Source organism: Dipodomys ordii, unplaced genomic scaffold (genome assembly GCF_000151885.1).
Source record: "Dipodomys ordii isolate 6190 unplaced genomic scaffold, Dord_2.0 Scaffold1, whole genome shotgun sequence".
Taxonomy (NCBI): Eukaryota; Metazoa; Chordata; class Mammalia; order Rodentia; family Heteromyidae; genus Dipodomys; species Dipodomys ordii.
The window spans coordinates 41,251,659-41,275,138 of record NW_012267217.1 but is presented as its reverse complement, the minus strand read 5'-3'; the positions used below and the strand labels follow the sequence as shown (position 1 = coordinate 41,275,138).

At 36.3% G+C, this 23,480-nt stretch overlaps 1 protein-coding gene across 1 annotated transcript in view; it reads right to left on the bottom strand.

The window, feature by feature from the left end:
- Pard3b (par-3 family cell polarity regulator beta) overlaps window positions 1-23,480 on the bottom strand; it is an 853,966-nt gene that overhangs the window by 610,869 nt on the left and 219,617 nt on the right. The window contains exon 3 of the mRNA XM_013016080.1: window positions 270-441. Within this exon, the coding sequence (XP_012871534.1) occupies window positions 270-441 (172 nt within the window). The remainder of the gene's footprint in view (window positions 1-269; window positions 442-23,480) is intronic.

Below are 23,480 nucleotides of genomic sequence, written 5' to 3'. Positions count from 1 at the left end.
AAAGAGGAACCTCATTATTTCAGCCTGCCCTGCTCGCTCTTCCCATGTTATTTCAAGGACTTGCAATCCAGATTCACCTTCGGTTCAAAGAAATAAAATTGCATCTATTTACCTGAGCCCCAGCTGTTGCAAAGAACTATATTAAAATAATTCAGAAACAAGACAGATAAAAAAATCTCAGCAGCATCGAAGTCATAAAGAAGTTATATAGTCAACAACGTGACATATTTTCAGCTAAGTGAAAAGCGTATCATGGAAAATGCACGTACCTAATTTCAGAGCAGAAGGGGTTACTTCAATTTCTCCACCAATTGGTTTGAATGCAGCCAGTTGGGCAGCCACTTCTGTCTCAAAAGCATCTGGGCTCTGTGGATCGGTGGGGTTTCCACTGGGGCTCTCAATCTTGTGGAGTGGTTCTTGTTCGTCAAACACAGCAATCAGCTGCAAACAAGTCCAACAACACTAATTACTTTGTAGGACACGAATATCACAGGGTCTCCTTATCTCTGGTTGTGATCTTTATTTGGTTTTAGAGAAAATGGCCACTTCAAACTTAAAACTTTAATGGTGATGTACCACAACTCTTAATTCTTCAATAATATTATGTATATAAGCACCATGGCTGAAACATAATGAGCTGGTTTGTTCCTTTGTTTATTTTGTCAATTCCTGAAATACAGAGCCAATTTTAGTCAACTCTCTTAATGGAATGAATTGTCTGCCCCCGACCCTCTGACTTTTTCCACATTATGCCTAGGAAGATTTCAAGACTATTCCCAAAAATGAAAGTGGAATATTTACAGTTTACATAGCGTACATAAACATTCCAGTCTCAAATAGTTAACACAGCCCTGTACGGTACACGCCTGTAATCCCAGCTACTCAAAAGGATTGATGAGGGGCTGGGAAGGTGGCTCAGTAGTAGAGCGCTTGCCTTGCATGCATGAGGCCCTGGGTTCGATTCCCCAGCACCACATAAGCAAAAAGAAAAAAAAAAGGATTGATGGTTTGAAGTTAGCCTGGACAAATTTAAACTCATCTGAACTAATATGCCAGATATCATAGTACATGCCTGATTTTGGACCTAGGTAGATCCAGGCAAAAGATGTGAAACTATATTCAGAAAAACCACTAAGCATAAAAGGTTGAGGCAAAGTGGCTCAAAGAGTGGGGCATTTTTCTAGCAGGCTTAAAACCCTCAGTTCAAACTCCAGCACTACCAAAAAGATCAAAGAAAGCGTTAAGACATACTACCAAATACCTGGTGACAGCTATCTTTCTAGACACAATCTAAATCCACATCTACGTACAAAAGTCCAGAAGGTGTGTTAGTCTTGTGTATGAAAGTATTGCACATTTTGCATATGCTCATTGCATCATTTTTCTTTTCATGCCAACTCCACATTGATCCATTTCAGAGTCCCATGAGACTCAGCATCAGCCTTTTGAACCTCATTGTTTCCTGTCCTCATCCCCATTTTCTTTCATAGCATGGAAATACTGATCACTAATAAAAACATGAATACCATTTCCCAGTTGTTTTCCATTTCTCAAATGAGAGACATATTTCAAAATTCTAGTCATTTGCAGCCACTCCCCTGTAACAGGAAGGCGGCCTCTCTGAGACTGCACCGAGGGCCAGCAGACAGCACTGACTCAGAGAACACCAAAGGTTATGCATCAGATGATGCAGAAAAGTCCAAGTCTTAGCGCAGGTGCAGCTCAAGGATGCCACTGTCAGTCCAATGAAGTATGGTGTGTGTAACTTGGAAAACGGCTCATAAATCTTTAAATATTTTTCATTCATTAAATAACACAAACCTACTTATGCTTCAAACATTTATTCAGGAAAGGCACTCAAAGCTCCATTCACAGGGGAGACTCATTGGCAATAGTATTAATAACACAAGTACTGGGGTAACCAATCAAAACATCATAAATTCTGACTTCACTCTTTCAGAAGAAATGAACACAATTAGGGACATGTAAATTGGCTATTCAAAAATAATTTTCATAATTGACTACTCATTTCCAGTATGGAAACTTCTTTAATTGGAAAATCCAGCAATCCTCTCACCACAGAAAAGAAATGCTTACTCAAAGGCATTATTTTTAATTCTTAAATCAAGCCCGTGCATTTCTCTGTCTTTAATTACTAGCACTGGTAAACTGACTTCAGATATGAATAAAATGGATTAATAATGAAAGATTATTCTATTATAAAATAATTAGTACAACTATGTCTTTCTAATCATCTGGTCAAAATGAAAAGTGGAGTACCCTAAATTGCAGAAAGAAAAAAGAACAACTTTGAAAGGGTGGTGAAAGTGGCTTCATCATTATTCCTATTTCACAGTTAGATTTCAGTTTTGCAGATTGATGAATTGTAACATATAGTCATAATATTCATTTTGTTACACAAAATAGGCAGTACCATAGTAGACTGGTACTATAACAACAAATCCCTTACTTCCCTCCCTTCCTACACCCTTAATGCTGAGTAAAATCATGTACTTCTAATATCGAGGAAAAGATGAAATGACAGAACATCAATCAGTTGTATAACACAAAAGCTTGAAATAGGTAACATTTAAGAAATTATTACCTATATTTTTCTTAATAAAATACTTTGCTGTTCTCCATATATATGCATACAAGCTTATAGCCATACAAAGTACTAATATCATAACTATTTATCAAAGAGGAGAACACAGTAGTTTGGAAAAGTGTGTTTACCAAAGTTACGGACTTAATGGTTTCTCCTGGGAAAATGGAGTCTTTTGATTGTCATCCCAAGGTTTCAGATCACATTGTAACAGTTTTTCCAAGAAGATAATTCTACAAAAAGAAACTAATTGCACACTAATTTTGGTTTGCGCATGAAGGTCTAATACACACACACACACACACACACACACACACACACACACACACACACACACACACACAGACTGCGAGCTCTACTTTTTGGAGATACAATACCGGAATCTTCTTGCTGATGGTAACAGAGGGCCTGGATGCTTCCCAAATCTCATAATCTCTTTGATTAATTAATTGCTTAGCCTGTCTTCCAGCCCCATAGTTGACAAGAATGATCACAGCTGAGCCTGGATGAGTGGATGAAATGAAGTCTCTCCTCCTGGGAAGAAGGGGTTCAGCTCCTAAATCTGTGGTCCCCCAGCAAGTCACTGGCTGAGAAGATAGACTCTTGCCATCTGGTCTGCTTCACAATATCCACAGACTCACCCTTGCTCCAACACTTATAATTAATTTAAATCATACACTGCAGTTCCTTGTTAACTAGATTATGCCATTCATCAGGACACCTACATTACTGGCTAGTATTCTTCCCTGACGACAGTGTGACAGAGATAGTTATTATCATAAACAACCATTCTGGTCCCTGAATAAGAACTCTGCTGCATTCCAAGGCACCCAGATCCTGGAAATGGTCTTTTCTCCCTGCCTGCAACTCCATTCCCATACAGATGAGTTGGAGATGAAAGTAAGAATTCTATTTAAGAACTGACTTTTATGTTAAACTTCCACCTAGAGTGAAAAAAAATCTATGGCATGTGGGAAAGTTTCCATAGACCCCTTATGGGCTGCAGGAAACCAAACCCTACACAAAACACATTGGGGTGATATAGGACATGGATGAACTCCTCCACTGCTGCTCTGCTCATCTTCTGGCATGATCTTGGGCTCCTTTTCTGATGCCAATGCCTCACGTCATCCAATGTCACCCCGGTGTTTCCCCAAGAGCCCATAATCCAAAAGTATCATCCTAGACTTACTTCTAGTCAAAGCTTTTGTCCTCAAACACATCTTGGAATATTTAAGCATCTAGTCTCCAGCCACACACAAGAAGGTCAGGGCATAAAAATGCTATTAATTCTTCTACCAAACGAAACCAAAAGATACCCCAGAACCCACAGAACCTTACAAGTGTCACCCTAGCTCTTGCCGACTCTCAGGGAAACTTTAAAGAATTAACCATACCACAGTTTCCAATCTCTCTTCTCTCATTCTTCACAGAAGCCTCTCTTGTCAGGTTCTCATCCCTATACTCATTGAATATGTTTTTATTCAGGTCCAAGCAAGCACTGGATTCCTAAAGCTAACGATGTCTAATAATTTTAGAACACAGCTCATTACTTAGTCACCCTCAAAGTCCTTTTCTCACGAGCTTTCCAGGACACCACTCTCTTGTTTCATCTTTTTAACTTTATGGTCCTCTGTTAAGTTTCCTTTAGCTTATTCTTCTTCATTGCCTGTATTTTGCCTCTAAACTTGATAAAGAACATATGTCTGAATTTGATTAGTGATCTCATTTTTTCATGCTTATATATATATATATATATATATATATATATATATATATATATAAGCATAGGATGATAAACTCTAAATTGAAATCTGCAACCCAGGCCTTCCTCATGAATTTCAGGCTCATGTAGTTAGTTTCATAACTTGTCAAAAACTGAACAACAGATCTTTCAAATTCTTTCCTTTTTCTCTTGTATCCCAATTAATTGGAATTCATTTTTCCAAATTGCTCAGGCTTCTTGTCATTTTTCTCTCTTCTTACTTCCTATCTCTCTCTTACTCTTTTTTCTATTCTTTTCTCTCTAGTTATTTCTCTCTCCTCCCTCCCTCACCTGTCTTTGTCTTTCTCTCTCTCTTTCTCTCTCTACCCCAACCCCACATTCACTTTCTCAGCACATCTCACAGAATAGGTTTGGACCCATTCTCCCTGCACTGTCCTTACTTTGAACTCTGCTCCACACCCCTGCTGCAGCATGTTGCTACAGCAGCTCCTGACTAGAACCCAGGCTTCTTTCCTTCAGTAAAGGAAATACTCAACACAGGCAGGCAGAATGGTCTTGCCAAAATGACAGTTCATGCATCTCCTCGGATCAGATTGCTATAATGCCTTCCTATATTTCTCAAAAAGCCAAGTCCTTGCCATGACCTATGAGGACAATGTCTTCTTGATACATTACTCAATTCAGGATTGAATTATTTTGTCCCTTCCTCTCAGAATTATAGCAAGCTATCCTATGGTAAATGTGCTCACATTGGTGTCTCTCTCCTGCTCTGCTCTCCCTGAAATCTTCTGTAGCAACCTGTATGACTTCTTTCTCACCTCCTCATCTTCACTCAAATGCCAGGCTTTCCATGTCTACACTGAGTTTCATCATCCCTACTACTAACTCAGATCCCCTCCTTTATTTTTCCTTATTGAATTTATCCTTTCTTCTTTGTGCTATTTCTTGCCTGAGTCCACACTGCACTAAAATATAAGCCTCAAGAGAACAGTGACTTCTATGTTGTGAATGGTTTTACCTATATGGACTAGAATACTGAATGTGATAAATGTGTTTGCAAAATAAGGCTAAGTGAAATGATGAGGCAAAAAGACTTCAGATACTACTATTACAGCACTAAGGAATACCTAGGGTTTTTTTTTTTGACTTGGGGAAAATTTTAAATTAATCTGTTTAAATAACTAATATTTTCCCTTACAATGGCCTGTCATCCTCAAAACTATATTTTTTGCTTTTGAAATTATGGAAGAGAAATTCCTCATTAAGTAAACTGCTTCTACTTCCTCATGCTCCTACAATACAATGAAGAATATGTGTTTTCTGTTTGTCAGGCTCATTTTCAGAGGGGAAAGCCAGCTCACTTGGTCTCTGAAGGAATGAACGTGCTGCAGCAGGGCTAAGGGTGGATGGAGAAGTGGGCAACATTAGCATTTTGGCCCCAGACACTCCTTTGCCTCCCTTTGTCTCAAGATACCACTCTGATTCCTATAGTAGGAAGACTCTCCATGTATCCAAAGAAGTTTAAGAACAAATGTGAATAAATCTCCTGAGTAAAGGAAGGAACAACCTGAAGTGGCAAGTCATCAGCTGAGAAAAAAAGTGCCAGCTTAATTCTACAGTCAACAAAATTATATATTCTGTGCTCTCACAATGCAGTATCTAATGGTACTTTGCCCACTGTAGAAGTCAAAGCTGAGTGAATTTCTCTTTTATTCTTTCTTTCCTTCTTTCCTCCTTCTCTCTCTCCTTCCAATATATATATATATATATATATATATATATATATATATATATATATATATATATATATATGCCAGTCATGGGGCCTGAACTCTGGATCCAGGCGCTGTCCCTCAGCTCTTCAGCTAAAGGCTAGCGCTCGACCACTGGAGCCACAGTGCCACTTCTGGCTTTTTCTGTTTATGTGGTGCTGAGGAATCGAACCCAGGGCCTCATGCTTACAAGGCATGCACTCTACCACTGAGCTACGTTCCCAGCCCCTCATTCCAATATTTTTTGTACCTTCCTTCCAATATTTTTTGTGGTTGTATTGGGGCTTGAATTCAGGACCTGGTAACAATCCTTTAGCAATTTTGCTAAAGAGGGGTGCTCTACCGCTTGAACCATAGCTCCATTTCTAGCTATTGTTAGTTTATTCGAGATAAGAGTCTCATAGACTTTCCTGCTGAGCTGAATTTGAACCACAATCCTTAGATCTCAACCTCCTAGAAGCACGAGCCACCGGCAGATGAGTCACAGGCATGAATCTCCAGCATATTGCTATAGTGTATTTCTAAGGAATAATCCTACCTTTTAAATAGAATCCTGTGAAACACACATATTAATATGTATTTATGAATTATGTTCCATAGCTGGATTTGAATTGCCAATGTTGAATGATAGTCTCAATTCAAAAATAGGACATACTTTGTGAAGTGAAGTGATGAGGTGAGAGATGCTTCCACATGATAGCAAGAAGGGATCCCTAAATCCTTTATATCTATCCTTCCCCAAGGAGAGCTGAAAGAAACATCTGAAATTCGCATTCTCCAAGAGAAAATGGTATGCATAAACTTTCTTTCAGAGAATATTTCCATCTTTTACTACAAGGATGGAAAAGCCAATGACAATGACAACAAACTCAAAGACCAAAAATAAATAAATTAGCATTGCATAACTTGTAACATTTATGACCCTGTAAATAGATATGGTCAAAAGAACCATGTGTACAATTTTATACCTTATGATCTCTTCAAATATATAGGCACATTCTTAAGACTTAATTAAAAAATTTTGATCAACATCTAAGTTGATCATAAACCAACCAGTAAGGTGTGTGTGTGTGTGTGTGTGTGTGTGTGTGTTTGGTGGGTTAGATGGTGAGGAGTAGAATGTTAATTTCTTTCATGCTATCCCTAGCATGACCAAATGCTTAGCCTGGAACACAATAGAAGGTTATGTTTAATTCCCTTTCCTCCCACAGATATCATTCCCTGCCTTCTAGGAAATCCCACTTGCCTTGTTTATCCCTACTCTGATTTTACTTTGTTGTTTCTCTTTAATCTCTTCATCACAGCTCTGACAGATGAACACAGAAAGCACCAAGATCAAACACATCAAATAGGTAATTTTAGTTCTCTTTTTTCTTACTTCATCACAGAAGAACACACAAACCTTCAGCGTGCCATCCTGCTCTTCCACCTAGCAGTACCTGGTTTGTGCTTTCTCTTTTGTGCCCTCCATTACTTGAAGCACTACTGCAATGCTTTCAGCTTCTACGCTGACAAGTAAATATTTTAACAATAAATACCACTAAGTACATTTATTGCAGAATCTCTCAGTATTCATGGTGTGGTTTATTCTGTTGTCAACCTGTAGTGTTTTCTGTCACTTTTATAGCTTGAGTTTTTATAATTTAGTGTTTTTATTTTCAGCCTGTACAGAGAATAAAGAATAATCCAAATGCTCACAGAATGTAATAAACTGTATTTATAAAATCATTTTATTAGTAATTATATTGAGCAATGTATTGCTATACTTTAATTACATCCCAAGTAAACTAATGAACTGGTATAGAAAAAAGGTATTTGCTATATTGGGTTCTTTGGGTTAAATTGTTGATTTTAACAATGTCTTGCCATATTTTACTGTCTTCTACATATTTGTTGTTACCAACAACTACCAAGTAAAATTAAAGGAGGAAGAAAAACAATCTGTGTCCTACAAAATAAAATTGGAATCATTTGTCTCAAATCTTAATAAACACAATTAAACCTAAGTAAGACTGTGAAATTACAACAATTTCACAAGTAGTGGAAAACACATTATCACCTTTGAGAAGGGATTGAAACACTGAAAATTTTCATTTAAATGTATGCATCTTCATGTAACTAAATACCAATTGAATATGAGAGATAATTTTATGCCACTTTAAACAAAGGTTTCAAAATAAGTTATTTTCCTCCATGAGATTCTGACAGTGAGTTTAAAGCATTTAATGGGAACTTTAAAAATTAGGAGGCTCTCATTAGCATCCATATCAGATGCTAGTACCATATCCAGCTAGTATCCTGGCAGCAAGTACATACCACTCGGATTCTCAGAGTTCAATTGGCCTTCAGTAAATGAAATAAACCTGTTTTCATTTCCTCCTCAAACTGAAAATCTGTACTAGAGGCCTTCATAAACTTTATAGCTTTATGCTTCATTCAAAAGAAATAACATGATTTATTCAACTATATTGAGAACTCTATTCATCCTTATCATTTTTTTAAAAAAGCATCTGTTTAAATTGCCCTATAACAATAATATACCTATTGAAAAAAGTATATTTCAGACCAAAAAACATTTACCTCTTTTAATTATGGATAAGTTGTTTAGAAGCTGCGTATATATTAAACACACATTACCGTGAATAATAATTTCCTTCTGGATGGATAGCTTGATTTAAAAATTTTTAAATGATATGTAATCATGATATTGTTTTTGCTACATATTTTACTTTGTTGTTGACAACAGCTCAGCGTTTACTAAACAACATTCACAACTCTCAACTAACATACACAGGAGAAGCTGAGAAAGGTTCCTCCTGCCCATTGCTACCCAAGGCAGTGAGTGATAAGGCAACTGAGTCTAATGCAGGGCCAGGTTGTAGCCACCATGTCCTAATTCTAGGAGTAGCTGGGGACAGAGAACAGCTATGGAGAAATCAGAGGGGTGCATAAACCAAGACAAATTTCAAGCATCATTGGGATACCACAAACATCAGAAATTTTATAATTCAATATGCCTGAGTTGGCAATAATAATATTCCTATTGCCTCTGAAATGCATATATTAAAAATAATAGACACAGAAAGAAATTAAAGATAAAGACCTTGGCATAAATAGGTGAAGAAATTCTCTGTCATGATCACAATTCTCTAGGTGGTTTCACTTGTCATTTACCCAGCATATCCCCAATTTTATCTACTCTCAAGGGTTTTGAAGGTTTCTGGAAAGTAGAGATTATGGGAGATGAAGATGCAAAACCAGGTGAGATGTTTAAAATAAATGAGACAGTGCACACACATGCATACTCACACACACCCATACATGAAGTTTTTCCTTCAAGTTATTTTTTACTAAACCATACACAACTTATCTGCCTTTGAAATAAGCATTTTATCAGAAATAACCATAGCCAACATTAGAAAATATAAAATGTATATGTATATGTTTTTATTAAAAATACATAACATTTATTTTTTAAATGGAAATGAAGTTTGTTAAACTATACATGTTAACATAGATAAGAACACTAACACATGAAAACTAAGCTTAGAATGTGGGCAGGAAGAAGTTAAGATCAGAACCAGAACATTCCAGAAGCTAGTTACCACTGCTGTCACCATCACACCACTTATTATGGACTAGATACTGGTTTACATACTTACACCTGTATTTTATTTAAACTCATAAAAATATTATAAGGAAATCACTGTGATTTCCATTTTTCAAAAGAGAGAACTTAAATACACCTGAGTTTATATTCCAATTTCTGAGTACAGTACTTGATACATGGAGAAGAGTACTCAGGCAAATGATCTAAGTTCCTGTTTAATCCATGAGGGAGAATAAATCCTATATGATGTTGATACTTGTATGCAGATATCAGTTCCCTGTCTTCACTTCTCATCCAATTAGGAATGTTCATATGCACAGCAAAACAGTTTCTGTTCCTGACATGCAAGGTGAAATTACATTTTACAATTTCTCTATCTCAAACCTACTGAGTACATTATGATTCCAATTCTATTTCCTGGTAGACTATATGTATGTCTTTGATTTTGATCCAGAAGAAGCCCTTGAAATTATAAAACTAATTTGTGCATTCACATACCTAGCTTTAAACCAACCACACAGCAGAGTGTCCTCCATGACATCTGACTACTAGAGCAATCCTGCTTGTTTGCACTAATGACTGCAATCCACGGTGTATTGCTTAATTTTGTGGATTAATGAGTAAGCAATCAAATGTGATTTTAAGTCATGAATATAACAAACATACTATTCATTTATTTTGACAAGTATTTTAATTTATGAGACTTGGCTACAAATAGAGCAGCCTATTTTGTAAAAGAAAAAAAAAAGAAACCTCTCTTCTTCTTTTAAGACAACCCAACAGCTCTCAGAGAATAAATGTCTGCAGAGAATAATGACAAAGAATTGATAACTTGATAGAAAAAACAATGAGGTCTCACTATATCATTACAATTTTCAAGCAGATGTATTGCACAGACACTTGAGTTGCATGCAAAGCTTTAGAGTTTGCAACCTACATAGAACATTCTAACTTAAAGAGGCCAGTGCTAGCCTGAGGCAGGTGTCATGGGCATAGACTTCCACTATACAGTTATAGTGGAAGCTCAGCACACAGGATTTGGAAACGTCCCACATCTCTGAGAGGCCACATATTCCAATCCAGTGATACTCTATGGCTTGATAAGAACAGTGAAAAGACTTCAAATATAGAGAAAGCCATAATTCTCTGAAATTTAGCTGACGACTAATTGGTACTTCATTTCATCAGACTGTAAGAGAACAGACTCTTTAGCATAGTTACATTTAGCAGATTGGCCTGAGAACTGGCTAATTGACCTCATGACACATCCAATGATGTTCTTACCTTCCTCAGCATTTCATGACAGCTGAGCAACTGGTGGAGACCATGAAAAGGTCAGCATGTCGCCTGATCGAGGGAAGAAGCATTTCTCTTAAATATTCTATTTAGACTCAGACCTTCCTTGTGATGGGTGACAAGTCTTTGAAGCCGATATTTAAAAAAATTAACACTGCAATTGCAGGTGGGCTTAGCTGTTGATATCTTTCCATCTGAGTGGTAGAGCTAACCTTTTCTTTTAGCTTCTAATTGCTCTTCTTCTCCTTCACTAGAGATAATGTGGCTAACCCTGCTGGGATGGGTGTTGATTTGGGAACATCTAAATGTCAAGATTTGTAATTACGATGTGGATGTATTAAACTGACATCAAATGAGGCCTCTCTAATTGAGGCTGAAGACAAAGAAAGCTTGGGTCTTTGCTCCTTTCTCATGGTCCCAGTTCTTACGTTACCACTTCCAGGAGTTGCATTTTAGAGTTTTGTCTCAAATTGTAGAACAGGGTTCTTTGCAAAGGTTGTTGTAAGCTTGAAAGTTTAGTGCAAAAGGCCTTCAGAAATCACTTAAAATACATTCTGCAGACATAAAAATTGTAATTTTCTAAATCAAATATTGAAACACACTGAGCACAGTTACAGTAAATAGTAGAACACAAGTTTTGAAATTAGAACTGAACATGACATCCAGATTTTTCTGACCATTGTGAATACTAAGTTTATCAAGTTAGTCTTTCACTAACACACTCAAACCCAGGAGTGACTTCTGTACTTGGTTATTTTGGATTTTATGTTTTCTAAGTAAAACTGCATAAGGGCAGAGGATCTGGGAATCGTAAACTCTTTCAATTCCAGAAAATTGGGTCAGTATATGTATCTGTGTGTGTTAGGCAGAGAGAAACTTCAAATCTCCAAAGAACAAATTCTGGTGCTTTCTCACGTGTTCTAGGTACATATTCACATATCTAACATTATCTAACATATGATCCACAACTGTACATTTGATTTCTGATATTTTCAATTAAGATTTTTCTCATGAGCAAATATTCCCAATTTTCATCTGCAAAAAGTGAAAAAAATCATGATTCGATAATATTTTATGGTGTATTCAAGCATATCATAGATAATTTAGCCATTTTCCCATTTCAGACATGAGGAAGTACAGATTACCTTTGCATAGTCTGATAGCAATTGTTAGCATTTTTCCATCATCAAGAATTTTGCAGATAAAATTATATCTCATTTAAATTTAAATATTTGTTTACTAGGGATATTAAATATTTTAGGAAAGATGTCTACTTTTGCAAATGGGCTAGCTATTCACACTCTTTACTCTTTTTCAGTTTTGCTTTTTATTAACTCATTAACCCTTTTATATTAAGTATATTAAGTTGGCCCTTTTTAGCTTTTGCAAATTTATATTTTGCTGGTTTAGCTTCAATTTTGTTTATTAAGTAAAAATTATCATTATATGGTATTCTGTTCACTTAAAACCCCCATTAAATCTTCAAAGGTCCCTTGTAAATAGGCATTCACCTGGAACCAGTATATTTTATGACAGGCTAGTAGTAAAACAATGTTGGTCTCATTTAATTTACTACTTTGATAGTCCCGTCAGAGAGAAGGTGGGAAATGCTTTGATTGATGGGCCTTTGCTTTTTAGGTCATACATTCATATTCTAAACAAATACAGATGGATTGAAGCTAACAAGAAAGAAAAACACATATAAAATTCTAATATTTCAGTGAGTATATAATCTGTCATTATTTTATGCAAATTCTCCATGTTAAAGTTACACATAATCAGCATAACATGGAAATAGGAGTAATTTTCACAAAATTCATTTTAAAATCATCCAAATGCCTGAAGGCTAAAGATCCACAAACTTTCTCTCATGAAAAAGTGAACATTTTTTAAATCTTTAGCCTTTTCTTCTACATGTTCTTCTAATTCAGTAATTCATCATCTCTCCTTTCTCATAAAATGATTACTGACCCTAGAATTGCCAAGAATTCCGACTTTAGAAAGTACCTGACTATAGATTGTATTAGATTTTAAAAGTTAGTGTATGTTTGTGTGTGTGTGAGAGAGAGAGACAGAGAGACAGAGGGGGAGGGAGAGAGAGAGTAGGAGAAAGAGAGAAAGAGAGAGAGAGAGAGAGAGAGAGAGAGAGATCTGTGATTCTATATGTATATCCTTAACTCTCAGAGAGGGCTCTTCATTGTTTGTTGAAATAAGCTGTTCCTTTGCCAGGTGACCAATGAGTTTCCAGCCATGTCTCTCTACCTTAGGAAAATATTTTTGTTACCCTACTATCATTCAATCTGCTCTTACAGTTAATTTTACTTCCATGTGAATTTCAAACCTAATACTTCTCAAACAATTAGGAAACAGGAATTCTCATACTTTATCTTTTACAACAAATAATAATCTAATATGCACCCGGAACTGATTATGCAAACAGGTAACATGGTAGTAAGTTGATGAATTGACCGACTAGTAACAAAAGCCAAGAGATTGGAGTTGCTTGCGCCTGTTATCAATGTCATTTTCAGCATTTGGCAGTAGAAAGGATCCACTGGAATTAGGAATAAATCTGAAGATCCCATAAATGGAGAAAATTCCACTGTGAAATGAGTGACGGGTATGCAATCAAAGACTGAGTAAATAACTTCTGGGGCCTACTGCAAGAAGAAAATATGGAACCCTTGTTCAAACAGTTTGAGAACATCACGATGGTGACAGCAGAGCATTAACCCAAGTGGGCTGCCCTTGCAGGCATAGGACCCGGATCAATTACATAGAATACCTACCCATGAAGTGAGACTTGTGGCTCTTCCTTACTCTGACTTCATAGTCCTCAAGCACACTGTGATTATGAATTGACTTTCAACAAAAGCCTCCTAACAGGAAGATGATATGACGGCTAATGGATATGTTATTTGCTCCCTATGGCAGATTTAAGATAGTTGCTTATATTTATGTTGAATTTTACTAGCTGGAGTCAGAATCCTTGAATCAAATAAATCCCATTTGATGAAGCATCAGTTCATGAAACGATTCTTCGTCCTGAATTGTGTTTTTAAGATAAAGGTTTCAATATAAAAATAACTTGAAAACACTTATCTTTCCTAGCTCACATTTATTCATTGAAAATGTTGTGAACAGTTAGTATATGGTTTAAATCAAAGGGAAATGATATGATGTTTTTGTTCATTTAAATGCCAAACTAGAGGCTAGGTGCTTTCCATTAACTGTAGGTGGCCTCAGATCATATCTGCTTCCTTCTAAGCTCACCAAGAACGATATGAACCCAAATTCAGCATCAAGTCCTGAATGCCCTTATCTATGCTGCTGCCTTCATCTATAAAAGTTCAGGTCCCTAAGTCTTGGTATCTATCAGTATGCTTTCACATGGTTTTGGAGCTGAGACTGAAAAATCTCTTAATTTTAGGCAAGTTATTTAGATCCTGTAAGATTTAATTTCTTCAAGTGTACAATATGGATAAAGATAGTAGCTAACACTTACCACATCTTTATTCAAAATATATTGCACCGGACTGTATTATTCTAAATATTTGTCCTATCATCAATATCTCTAAAATGGTAGAAGAGGCACTGAAAACAAGTTAGGTTTCATGGCTAGTGTTAAAGCTAAGACTAGAAGTGACCAGTTAAACTCCAGCCCCTCCTCATTTTGAACTTCAAGAGGTGCTGTGTTATATAGGGTATGACGTGTAGAGTGTTGGAATACAAAAGAAACAGCTCATTCCAATTTAGCAATGATGATTTTCTTTCTCTTCACAATCACTACCACTTTTACTGGTTGAATAAACTTATCTTTAAAACCCAATTTCATTTATGTTCTGGAATATAGTAAGGACTTACAAAATCTTGGGACATGGAAAAATACCAAAATCTTTCAAAGAGAAGTATGTTCTCTTTTCACATCCTTGAAGTCAATGGTTTTGGTTTCACCAAAAGGTAAAAAAAAAAAAAGCATTTATAGACCTCAAATGATCAATCTGGAAAACAGTTATAAGCAACCAGTGGTGATAGCAAATGTCTGACATTGCACTTGGAAAAGCTCCATGACAGAACCATTGAAATACGGGGGGAGGGGAGGGAGGAGATTCTGAAAGCACACATTCCTTTATTTTATCTTTTCCATTCTCATGGCAGCCTTTATATGTGGGGGAAGTTATTTTAAATGTGTTCGTAACAGATGTTTTGGGCAAAGGTGAAACATTTATCTAGTCAGATCCAAATGGAAGTCTAAAGTAAGCACATGATGAAACATGCAAATTTTCTAAACTAATGTAGCTAAACCTGACAAACTCGAGTCAGGCATTACAGGTCTTTAATCGTCTTCCTTCCAACTGAAAGGGAGAAAACATAATTTATTTTTAGCTGCCACATACGATATTCTCACTAATTTAATAAGCAGGCACCATTTTCCCAGACTCTGGAAATTTATGTTGGTCTTTGGACAGCTTCGGCTGCCTTTTAAAATCTAGTGGTCTGTGACCATGTAGGGCTTTAGCCAAAGGGAAAATGACTCTATAAATCCTCAAAGGCTGTCTCGCTTTAAATTATAGTTTGAAGGTTTCGGGACTATATGAAAAGTCCTTGAACAAGAAAAATCAACACACATCAACACATATGTATTGGAAGTTATCCTACTTCACAAGAGGAAGCATTCTTCAAGCTTTAGAAGGCAGGCACACAGAGATTTGCCAACTCCTGTAGGGGCTCTACGATTTACTTATGTAGAGGTCTGGTCATATAACATCATGAAGCACGATAGTGTACAAAGTAGCTTTGCTACAAAGAATACAACTAAAAATTTTTGCTTTTGATATTTAATAAAACAATATACCCATTCATGATGTTGTCCACGAAAAGCAAGTTATTTTGTTTCAGCATGTGGCATGACTTGAGAATTCATATTAAACCTCTTCACATCAGCAAAGGTGTGACTTCAACATCTCTTAAGTTTAGGCAAGTAAAATGTATGGGAAAAACCCTTGAGATGAAAGACTAATCCTCTATTATAATACAATTCCTGGGCGTTGAATAATGAATTTCCAAAGCTATGTTGCTAGTCAATAGCTAGACAAGAGGAAGAGGTTAACCAAACTCTTAGAGTTCAGCTTAAAACAAACATGAAAAAAAATGTCTTGCATATCTTAAGACAGGTCTCTGTCTTCCTGTGAGCCACAATCCTACGACCTTGTCCTGGCATATACCCAGTGCAATTTACACTTTGCTTATTTACTCATTAGGCTAACTCTGAAACCCATTAATTTGAGACTCTTCTTCCATGTCTAAAAGTTTCTAAACAAGAAATATCAACATAGATCACCACATAATATGCTCAAATCTATGTAAAGGACCCATGTGCACAGAAATCTATAAGAATATTTGGACATTTTTTACTCAATATTTTTTCGATGAATAAAGACTCTAAAATTTCCCCAAGTTTTGTGATTGTATTATTTTGCAAATGCAAAATAATATGCATTTTATAGGCAGAATTCCTTCCTTAAATCAACTTGCAATATTGATAGAAAACTGCCTCTATGGTGGTGAATTTTATATGTCAACTTGACTAGGCCACACAGTGCCCAAACTATTATACCTTATTTCTAGGTAAGATTAGCATTTGAATAGGTAGACTGAGCCAAGCAGGCAGTCATCTCCAATATAAGTGGGTCTGAGTCAAGTTATCAAAGATCTGAATACAATAGTGGAAATAATTATTTCTCTTTTATCTGACTGCATGAATATTGGACTAATGCAGCTTCTGCTTTCAGACTGAAAGATGAAAACTTTTGAGGTCTCAAGCCTACTGGCTTTCGAACTAGAATGGATACCAACAGTCATTCTGGTTCGCAGGGCTTCAGATTTGGACTAGAATCACAAACTGGCTTTCCTGGGTCGCCAGCTTACTGGCTTCAGATCTTGGATCTGCTCTGCCTCTATAATAATATGAGCCAGATTCTTATCATTCTTTTCTTCATTTTTTTCTTTTCTTTCTCATTCCTTTTTTCCCTTCCTTCCTTCTTTCTGCCTGCCTGTCTATATATCCATATACATAAGAACACACACACACACACACACACATACACACACACAAACACACACATATCCTAATTTATAGGTTAATCATCTCACAAGATCAGAGCCTTCAAAAGAATCTCAAATACAGAAGCAGAAAAGTTTTCTCAAAAGTTTTCACAGTGATACTCAATAGACACTACGTTGGAAATGAACTTTTCAACTTGGAGGAAAGGGAAGGGGGTGCTGGGGCTCAAGTGGTAACCTAATAGCCTTGAACACAGAGAGGCTCAAGAACAGAGTGCAGGCCCTGAGTGTAACTATACTAAGTATAGTTAATAAGAAAGAATTCCATAATTTAAAAATACCTATGGGAGACTAGAAAAAAATGAAATTGATACTCCTTGGATTGAAACAGAGAAAGCTGAGCAAAGGGAAACAGAGCAAATCTCAAAAGTAGACATAAAACTATGAGATGAATTCAGCCTTGACTCTGCCTCAATAAGTGAGAAAGCTTATGTTATCTTTAGGAACCCCAAGAGAACCTTGATAACATGCCCAATTTTTTATAATGAAGGGAACATCTCTTTGATAGGTAGGAAAACATCAAGATCTCCACCTTTTGAAGCTATAGATTTAGGAGCAGGAATAGGAGATGAATATAAACAGTGACATGTGACAGAATACCTCAGTGAGCAAAATATCCAGGCAGGAAGAAGAGGAAGAAAATTCACCCTGTGTTTGTTTGCAGGGGTGTGATTAAGCAACGCATGAAGGGAGAGATGGCATTTAAGGTAAGCTTCTATTAGTATGATCTCACTGGACTACCTGCAATCGTAGGAAGCCCTGCAAGAGAGAAAAAAATATATACACCCAGACAAGGAAACAGGACCTGACAATTTCTCTTCATGAAATGCCAACTAAGTAGTTGGCTGTGTTTAGAGTGTAGATCCTTGGATAAAGAAAGAAAATGAAAGATGAACTAAATCTAGACTGGAAGAGTAGAGAAAGAATTTGAAGAAATACAAGTGTCTCACTCCAATATTTCCTAACACTTGTACTGAATTTTATGACTTATAATGTATGCTTGTAGTTGGCAAACATTTAGTAACAGCTCTTCGAAGGTGTTTATCCCCAAATTTTTGGAGACTAAGGTAAAATGTAAAAATATACACTTTATGAAAGTAAGCTACTTTGCCCAGGTCTCCCATACTAGCATATCCCATCAAATTATTTTTTGTATTTTTTTATTGTAAAATTGCTGTACAGAGTTACATGAACAAGGTAATGAGCACATTTCCTGTAGAGCATTGTGGGCACTGAAATTTGTGGTTTTTTTCTGACATATGCATTCTGTTTTTTTTTCTCTTACTCATCCAAATTCTTGGGTAATCAAATATGGGAATAAAAGAAACAGAGAGAGGGAAAAGGTATAGGAAGAAAAGATGAGTAGTTAGTGGCAACTGGGTGAAATCAAGTACAAACTGCCACAAAAATCACTCCACCAACATCCAAATAAATCAGACCTTTTGAAAACAAAGTTGTTCTACATTTACAAGAGACTGTCAAATATGGACATTGAGTTATACAGTTTCATTTCTAGAGTATAAAATTATCAAGTAGAGGATGAAGCAATGGAAAAGTCCACCGTTTTCTCTGAGTGGGCATGGAGAGCACCAGGCTTGGTGGCAATGCTTCCCACAACCTGAGCTGGAGATGGTACTGCAGTGTTCATGCTTGTGCAGAGCTAGAGGGGGGGGCAAGCTGGCAGCTGGCAGCTTGACAGATTACTCTTTGCTCCGTACCCTCTCAGGTGTCTCCGGGGAACTGAGGGACAGGCACCATGGACAGGAGGCCCCCAGCATCCTCTGACTCACCTTCCACTTGGATTTCTCTCTACTGTAGAGGTCCCCACAATGCCCCCAGCCACTGGGGTTGCCTCATTTCGGGGAACTACTTTAAAAATAGCTCCTGTTTTCTCCTTTTGCTCCACATGCATATCCTTCCCAGATTACCTGAAAAACTCAGGCGCTTCCATTACTGTTGGAGTAAGTAGTACTTCGTGTTGAATGTACGCCAGCAGCTTCCTTCATTCTTTCAGTTAGGTACAATCTATCCTCTCATCTTGTATTTTCTTCATTTTTTTTTTTTTTGGTCCGGTTGTGGGGCCTGAACTCTGGGCCTGGGCGCTGTCCCTCAGCTCTTCAGCTCAAGGCTAGCGCTCTACCACTTGAGCCACAGCACCACTTCGGCTTTTTTCTTTTTTTGCTTATGTGGTGCTGAGGAATCGAACCCAGGGCCTCAGGCATGCAAGGCAAGTGCTCTACCACTGAGCCACCTTCCCAGCCCCATTTTTAATGTTTTTTCTTCATTAACGCTTCTTGCTTTAAAGACTTGGCTCATATAATATTTGGCTTATTCTGAGCTGATTTCTTTTGGTAATATAAATTGGAATCATTTGATACCTTAATCTCCCTTTTACTAATTCGCACCTAGCATTTAATTTTTTCTTCAATATTTTTGCCCTTTGGCTTTCACTTTGCATGTATTTATTCTCTTAATTTGCTACTGCCATATATAACTTTGTCATTTCAGTATCAAGACAGGCAAGTCATAGACAGAAAGAAATAACAAGTCTTCTATTGGGTGGAGGAGAAAGACCTCTCTCTTAGCACTTCTTTATTCTCTTTAATTCTTCCTCTAGACATTATGTTAATGTCAAATCTAATAAAAATAAGGTAACTTAGGACACATTCTCAAGGTAATGATGTTTTTTGTTTTGTATTCTCTTTGTAACACACATATTTCGCTGCATGATGAACAATCCGAATGATTCCAAAGTCTGGTATGTATAACCACTAGGCAAGGGATCCTACTAAGGCAGAGTCTTGGGGTTAGGGGGCTGTGTTTTCCAGCAGCTCATCTGTTTTGAACTGTGTGTTTCGTAATACAGGTCACAAGAAGAAGAGTCTCTTGACATGCAATGTCTTTGAGTCACCTTCCTTTTAGGAGAAAATATAACTGAGGTTGAGAGAAGCAGAGGTAAGACTCTGGGGTCTGTGAAAATCTCCACATCCTGCTCCTCCTCCTCGACCTGCTCCTCTTCCTCCTCCTCCTCCTCCTCCTCATGGTTTTAAAAGAACAAGCTAAAAGTAGTTTCAAAATAAGATTTATACAAAATATTTCCTAGTATTTTTTTAAAGACAAAAGTACAAACTTTGAAGGCAAAGAAGTCAAAATTCTGAAACAACTACATCAAAAGAAGTTGGAGGATTTTCTATGAATTTAAATACAGGTGCCAGTGTTGGCTCTCATTATAGATCCTTCCTACTGTCAGTCACTGGTGACCAGCACAGAGTATGTATTTTCTACAGTATTCCCCTTTAGAGAAAAGAAAGTTAGAGCCTTGTTAAGATGTCTGAATCTATGGAGAGAGAAGGAGATTTTCTTCCTACTCTGCTTCTCTCTTGGGAAAATTGTCAATAAAATTCAAAATTCAGAAAGGTTTGAAATGTTCTCAAAAAAGCTGGTGATCCCTCAGAGTGCTATCAATAAATCAGTTCACAGAATCTGGTGAGGTTTATTTATCTGACTGGAACTAAGGAATTTGTACTAAATCACTACATTTTTTTGAAATATTGGTTCTCAAATGAAATATCAAAACAGAGAGAGAAAGAAGAAAATATTTTGACCTGACATCTTAATGCAGCGTTACTATAAAAACAGGGAAAGTAAGAGTTACATTTCCAGAGACAGTCAGATTTAACTTGAATGAACAACAACAAAAGCCCTTTAGTTTTTTTAGTCACTTTAGCAATTAGCTTGTAATACATATATTTGGACTATTTTGATTATTGTAGCTTAAAAAGGACTGATTTGCAAGTTGCAAAATCCAGCATAGTTCAATTATACAAAGTAATAATTACCGATTAACTATATGGAGAATTTTTTTATTTACTTATTTGGATGATATTTACAATGGACATGAAAATATCCAGAGTTGAACATTCTTTGAAACAAAAATAAACAAAACCAGTTTAAAGATAAGCATTTAGAAATAACTACATTCAAATTCTGCATTCCCATTTAGACTAGGTACTCTAACAGTTATATCTGACATTTAAGATATGCACAAGGATGCATTTTTTAAAAATACATAGAAGCACATTACTGGTAATACTAAAAATTCTAGAAAAAATGAAATTTACTTTTCAAAGAACACAAATTATTTCCTCACCACTCTGTATTGCCTCTGCTCATCATATATAGCATCTTAAATGTCAGTGGCAGAGAATAAATCTTGCTGGAAAATTTCCTTTAAATGGAATCAAAGGTTAAAAGACCCACACTGGAAGCCCTGCAGCATGAAGAACTCCAATATTACCTTGAGCAATTTACAATGAGCTTTAATTTACCCATTTAGAAAACCTGATTTCCATAGGAAAGGTGCAGCAGTCATAAATCTTGTCCTGCTAAACTCTAAGAGGGGAAAACAAAACACAATCTCCCTGAGTATTGGTGCTTTAACTCTTTCATGGCACAGGCAGCCTTGCTGTTAGTTATGTTGTCATTGTTTTCTAGGGGTATTAAATTGCCAGTTTAATAGATTGAAGTGTTATAACTGTCTAATAGTGAATCTACAGTTAGCAATAGAAACAAATTTTTAGAAATATTTTGTGTTCCTGGAAATGTATGATCTTGAACTTTTAAATTTTGATTCAAAAGTCTGTATGAATTTTGATGATCTCTCCCGTAAAACAGGCTGTGGCAGATGACTATGACTAAAGCTAAATATATGAAAATAAAAATATAATAAAATTTTAAGATTTATTAATGGCTAACTCTTCCCTGTTAACTGAATAGAATATATGACATTGAACATGATCAGTTCATTTGTAGTATATTTGTTATACTTCTTCCACTTTTTCTAGCACTATAGTTATAGCTCCTCTTTGCTCCTAAGGAATTACAGGTTCCTTGAGGCCTGAGAACACTACTTTATTCACACAGTTATCTTTGTACAATTATACACTATGCCTTGATGATGACTTGGACAAGCCCAAAATAGGTAATAGAGCTGTGGGATGTCAAATGATTAATCTGAGCAACTTAGAAGTCATGATTAATTTCCATGCTGGGTTCAAAACCACCCTGGGAAAAGATCCAGTCTTAACCTGCTCCAAGGTAGTTAAGTTACCTTGATAGCTGTGAACTGCTTCCCAAACCAACAAGCAGTATCTGCTAGCAATATTGCTTCAACATCACTGATTGTAATGCTATTTTGTGCATGAACAATGGAATTGATTTTACACATAACTTCAAGATTAAACAACTTGATATAAAAAAAGAAAACCAACTCTCAAGTTACTTAATTAACATTATGAAAACGAACCTGCAGCCATTTAACTGTCTAACTGTCAGCACTGCAGGCTGAAGACCTCAATGTGCTTCAGAAAATTGTCACCGTTTTCTGATTTACCCTTCTAACTCTCAGATCACAACCTATCACGGGATATTATCACATTTCTAAGAAAGTATATAGGATCTGTATTTTAGATGAACATGAAATAACTTGTCTGAGAGAAGAGGCAGAGTTCTCTGTCCTACAAATGGCCTGGTGATTAACCTGAAAAAGGTGGTAAGCACTCTGAACTGCTCTCCAAAAGCATTAATCTTTCTACATTACCTTCCAAAGGGCATGATGGCAGAATTAAAAAGTCCCACAGAGCCCAGTAAGTTCTCAACTGAGCCTGATAAACTCCCTTATGAAGGTTTTCTAAAAGAATCTGTGTAAAAGCAATGATTGTCTTTTCTAGCTCTGCAAAAATGCTTACTACTTTAATTTTCTCTTTGTTTCTAAAGTAAAATAGCAGGCAAACAATTATTAAGAAATATTAGGAAACTAGTAAACAGTAACTGACACAAATTTTAAGTCACTCAATAGCTTGAAAAAAAGCATACCATTCACAAAATAAATTATATTATAAATAGGAAGCTGCTTTTTGGTATTATGAATTCATGTAAATAGTAGTTTCCCTGAATACATAAATACTTATCTATCATTTATAAAAAGCTACAAGGTTCTGTTTATAAAACTCACTAAAATTGAAATACAGGTAATGCTGGGATTATAATCACCATTGCTTAAAGATATCTTAAGGATTACACCAGTCAATACATGTGTAAGTGCTTTAAGTGACAGGCCAGTATCAAATCTCAACACTCTCCAGATCGAATTTTACCAGCGTTTTCCAAGACAAGAAGATAAAATCTCATTATAACAGCATATTATGGTTTGTCAAATGATGTACGTACCAACAAAAGGTTAATTTTTGTATGTGATATAACATTTTTTAGAGCATGCTCTCTTGATTATACTGATTTACTTGGTTGATTTAAGCATTGACATGCACATAAAGCTTCCTGTGACATAGT